We start from the raw sequence: 5,010 nt of genomic DNA, 5'->3' as shown, positions 1-5,010 counted from the left end.
ACTTAGAGACGACTTAGAGACGACTTAGAAACGACTTACAGACAACTTACGTAAGATAACTACCAGACGACTTATAGACAACTTACAGACGACTCACAGACAACTTATAGACGAATTACGTAAGATAACTACCAGACGACTTATAGACGACTCACAGACGACTCACAGACGACTCACAGACGACTTATACAAATCAGAAAAGTACCAGATAACTACCAGACGACTTATATAAGAGTAAGAAAATAGCAGAAGACTTACATGGTCGGTCAGCCATTCTAAGGGGGTTCGGAGGACCTGATAAAATCGACTTGGACATCTACGTGGTTTTTTTATCAAAGGCAGTTTATAAGAACTGCAAACACAAAATGTAAATAACCAAATGGAAGCTTTTTTTAATCAAATATAAATAAGCATATTTTTAACAGCAACTTACGGATCTTTTTGCACCCAAGCAGTGAGCTCCTTCGACTTCATCTTGTCATAGGGTGCAAAAGGATCATAGCCTCCGCCAACCTGTTTGTTTGGAATGATCTGTTTGGCAGTGCTGTTTCCCTTAAAAGGAGTTTGCTGTGTGGGAGCAAGCTTCCTTTCTCGCACACTTTTTTTACGGAGATTCACCAAAGCAGTCTCCTTCTTTGTCTGCCTTCTAGCTTCTTCAACGAGTAAATCTGAAGCGGTGGGAACTTGTTTGTCCAATATAAGAAGGCTAGGATCATCACTCGGTAAGTCGGCTGCAGGACTCACAAGACAGAGCTCTCTCGAGGAACTCGGTTCTGTAGTAAGACTCGGTTCTTTGGCTTCCTTCCGTCCTGCTTTCGCCCCATTCACACTTTCACTCTGCAATTTCGAGTTCACAGTGTTTAAAAACTATTAACAAAAGCCCTTACAGCAAAGATCAAATTCACACTAGAAACAAAGCACACATGTTCAGAATCAAGGCATACAGTGGTTCATCAAAGCACACTAGAAACAAAGCACACATGTTCATCCAAGCACACAAGAAACAAAGCACATCAGTCCTGACTCTTCCTAACACTTTGCCTAGTGACTCTCTTCTCTGCAATTTTGGGAGAGGTTTTGGTACTAACCCCGGGTTCGTCAGCAGGTTTTGGTGGATTTGAAGTGGTTGTAAGTTGACGATCATCAGATGAACCCCCTCTGTTGGTGATTCCCACCTTCTTCTCCACAGCTACCATCCTATCCGCCAGTAACTTGAGCTCCTTAAGGCACGTCCCAAAGCCAAGATTAATGGCATCAGATATGTCCTTCAAGGACTTTTCAATCTGCTGATGCGTCATCCCTTCACTACCCGCCGCAGGTGTCTCAGCAGAAACAGAAGACCCTTTACGAGCTTTCTTCCGAGGTCTGCTACTTTCTTCCTTCACAACACTCTCTGACTTCACGGGACTCACTTCATTATTCACTGGACTCACTTCCATCTTCACAATCTTGCGAGTACCGGTGACTGGCCAGCATTCCATGGTCCACTCCCATCCAGGATCATTAAACATGACTTTAATTATGTTATCCGCGGCAGGGTCATCTACGTCTCCGTCCCATTTTGGAAACATTTCATCAAAATCCTTCTGAACGAAGTTCTTCACGATAGTCTGCAATAAATAAAAGATATAAACTTAGTTAAGTCGTCTGAGAAGAATTTTGTTCTCAGACTACTTAAAGTTAAGTCGTCTGAGAAGTATTTTGTTCTCAGACGACTTAAAGTTAAGTCGTCTGGAAGTCTTCCAACAAAAAGACCACTCAGACGACTTAAAAGTAAGTCGTCTGAGTGGTCTTTTGTTGGAAGACGATCCACACGACTTAACTTTAAGTCGTCTGAGAAGTCTTAGGAGTGAAGTTAAGTACCTGTTTATTGATAGCAGCCTTAAAACATTTGCGTTGTCTTTTGCCACCCCTGTAAGCCAGCAACAGTGGAGACGGTCTGTTTGGTATGGGAGACCCATAATTAGCACCCAATTCTGGCATAGCATAGTACGCCCACACTTGGAGCACTTGTATGAACCCATCAACAGTGTAACCAGTTTGCGTCAAGTCTTTTGCCTTCAGAGAATCCATCAGCACCTTAAACGCCACTCTCCCCCATGGATAATTCTCAAATTTTTCTAAATCCATCACTAGCCTTGCAAGACTAGCTGATGTAGCGGATGAGAACTTTTTCCCTTCGATGTATCCTGCGTAGATGGCAAGGTATCCCAGCCGCATGCGATCGTCCGGAGACCACTCGTCGCAGTTGTAAAATGCTTCTGTTATCTGTTCAATACTTGGCCCAGTATCGATATCAACACGCATCTTCTCCCAGAAAGCAGCCATCTCCGACGTAACCTCACACCTTGGATTTTCCAGGTCCTTGATGTAATCGCAGTTCAGCCCAGTGAGGTGTTCAAACTCTATCAGTGAAAACCTCACAGGTTGTGAAACGACAAGACTCCAGAGCTCAAACTTCTTCTTGATGTCCAGCTGGAAACAGAGCAAAAAATGTACCAGCCTTGAAGTCCAACCAAAGTCAAGCTCCTTGAATTTGATGAACACTCCTAACTTCGACGCCTTCAGATCCTCATATTCGTCAGCTGTGAGACAATCACATAGAGCTTTAAACAACTTCGTGTCATCAGAATGATACGAAATGCTCCTGATTGCATCGGGCTCTTCTCCTAATGTAAACATCCTCGGCAGGAGTTCTGGTAAATCCATTTTAAGGCTTGCAAATAATCACAAACAACCATCTCAAACACATAGGTTGCGCACTATGCTAAATGCTATAGAAGACTTGCAGACGGCTTCCATGAAGTGAGAAGACTACTCAGACGACTTCCAGGAAGTGAGAAGACTACTTGGACGACTTCCAGGAAGTCTTCTACGATGTCTTACTCTCTGGACGACTTACTTGTTAGTCGTCTGGAAGGCTTCTGGGATGACTTACTTGTTAGTCGTCTGGAAGTCGTCTGGAAGTCGTCTGAAAGTCGTCTGAAAGTCGTCTGGACTTCCTAAAAGTCGTCTGGACTTCCTGTAAAGTCGTCTGGAAGTCGTCTGAACTTCCTGTAAAGTCGTCTGAACTTCCTGTAAAGTCGTCTGGACTTCCAGTAAAGTCTTCTGGAAGTCTTCTGACAAAGTCGTATGACAAAGACTTCCAGACGGCTTCCATGAAGTGAGAAGACTACTCAGACGACTTACATGTAAGTCGTCCAGAGAGTAAGACATCGTAGAAGACTTCCTGGAAGTCGTCCAAGTAGTCTTCTCACTTCCTGGAAGTCGTCTGAGTAATCAATACTAAAATATTTAGGGTTTTCCGGCGGCTAAACGCCTTAATACATGAGAAATAACATACCGGCGGCGGAGTTTGGCAAACGAGATTTCAGATCTGAAAAAAAGGAAGCGGACGGTCAGTTTAAACTACGAAAATACTCTACGGCATGAAGGAGAAACGAGATTCGTCGTAATCGGAGAGATTACCGGCGAAGATAACGGCGGAACACGACCACGGTAGGGTTTTCGTCTTATCGCCTTCGAAATCGCCGTTGGAGAGAATCGGCGCTAGGGTTTCGTAAAGTTGTGAAATAGTGAAAAAAATAGCTTTTATATGTCCGGTAAATGATCCGGTTAGGTTAAAACGTACATTGGTAAATTAACGGTTCGGTACGATGTGGACGACTGAATATTACGTCGTCCGTGTAAATTATTCAACAGACAACTGAAATATAAGTCGTCCACACCCTAAACATAACCCCTAAACTTAATTATCTAATTAAACACTTCATAAAATCAAATCAAACTTGAAAAGTGTTTACTATACACAGAAATAAACACATATAGGTGAAAACTAATATTTGAAAAAAACATTTTAGTTTTCCAAGATCTAACCCTAACAATACATATAATACTACAACATATGTTTGCCAAACTCCTAAACCAAAGAATATCATGATTCAATACTTCCACTCATCTATCTTCAAAACAAATCAATTTTATCATATCTTAATTTATATCATTTAAAACTGTTTATAATCACCTGATTTTTATTTTTCACGCATCAAAATATTTTTTTACAAGATTTATAAATTATTTTTAAAATAAACTGGTACCAGACGACTTAAACTTCAGTCGTCCAGACGACTTCCAACATCTTAGACGACTCAGACGACTTACTGGGGCTATATTAGTAAAAATGGTTTCTGTTTTTTTGTTTGTTCACAAGGGTCTGAGCTGTAATTTCACTAGACTTTTAGGTTAGTTCTGCATTTGATTCAAGTTTGGGTATAGGTTTGGGGTTAAAATCAAGTTGTGGGTTAGTTTTGGTAAAAATCCCATAATTCTTTTGTGAAGCTAATACAATAGTTTTATGGTTGTATGTAGGAGTTATTCACTATCTTTGTAATACTTTCTATGTTACATAATGAATGTCATTTTGACACATTTTTTTGTTATTAAAAATGTCATTAATTTTTAATGTATATTCTATTTACTTTAAGTTAATTATTAATTGCAAAATGAATTAATATTATAAATAATTTCATTTATTTCAAAAATTATTGATTATATATGTAGTTAATAAAAATATATTTAAATCATTTTGTTAATACGTGTAGAATATTAAGATGGCATTTTCATAAGATGTAGTGAATAATAATTTATGGAGTATTTTGACAAAGTATTAATGTATTTTTTTTTTTTGAAAAGTGGAGTAAAATGGATAATGTATTTTAGTAAATTATAAAAAATCATATTTTTCGGCTACCTAGTTTCTTGGCAATTTGAAAAGCATAATAAGGAAAATTGAGGTATTTTGTTCAGTTCCACCTTTTAATTTTGGTTTTATTTGCCAAAAAAAAAATTAGATCTGTAAAAAAAGGGTGGAGAAAAATAGGAAGAGAAAGTAAGAGCATGATTAACCCGGAGTTTTTAAGATGAGATTCTTAGTAGAAGTTAAAAAATTGTTTCTTAATTTCCGATAAAAACCCCTACTCTAAGAACTTCGGGTTAATCATGGTCTAAGAG

General features: G+C 39.1%; 1 protein-coding gene across 1 annotated transcript; it reads right to left on the bottom strand.

Moving 5' to 3' along the window:
- Positions 1-429: 429 nt before the first annotated feature.
- Positions 430-2,709, bottom strand: LOC106393861. Its single transcript, XM_013834514.2, has 4 exons — positions 2,134-2,709; positions 1,864-2,079; positions 1,089-1,610; positions 430-837 (listed from the first exon to the last, which is right to left on the bottom strand). Exons 1-4 carry the CDS (start codon positions 2,707-2,709, stop codon positions 430-432), a joined length of 1,722 nt encoding a protein of 573 aa, XP_013689968.2.
- Between the last annotated feature and the right edge of the window lie 2,301 nt (positions 2,710-5,010).

The sequence above is a fragment of the Brassica napus genome, chromosome C4 (genome assembly GCF_020379485.1).
Source record: "Brassica napus cultivar Da-Ae chromosome C4, Da-Ae, whole genome shotgun sequence".
Lineage (NCBI taxonomy): Eukaryota > Viridiplantae > Streptophyta > Magnoliopsida > Brassicales > Brassicaceae > Brassica > Brassica napus.
This window is presented reverse-complemented; position numbering and strand designations above follow the sequence as displayed.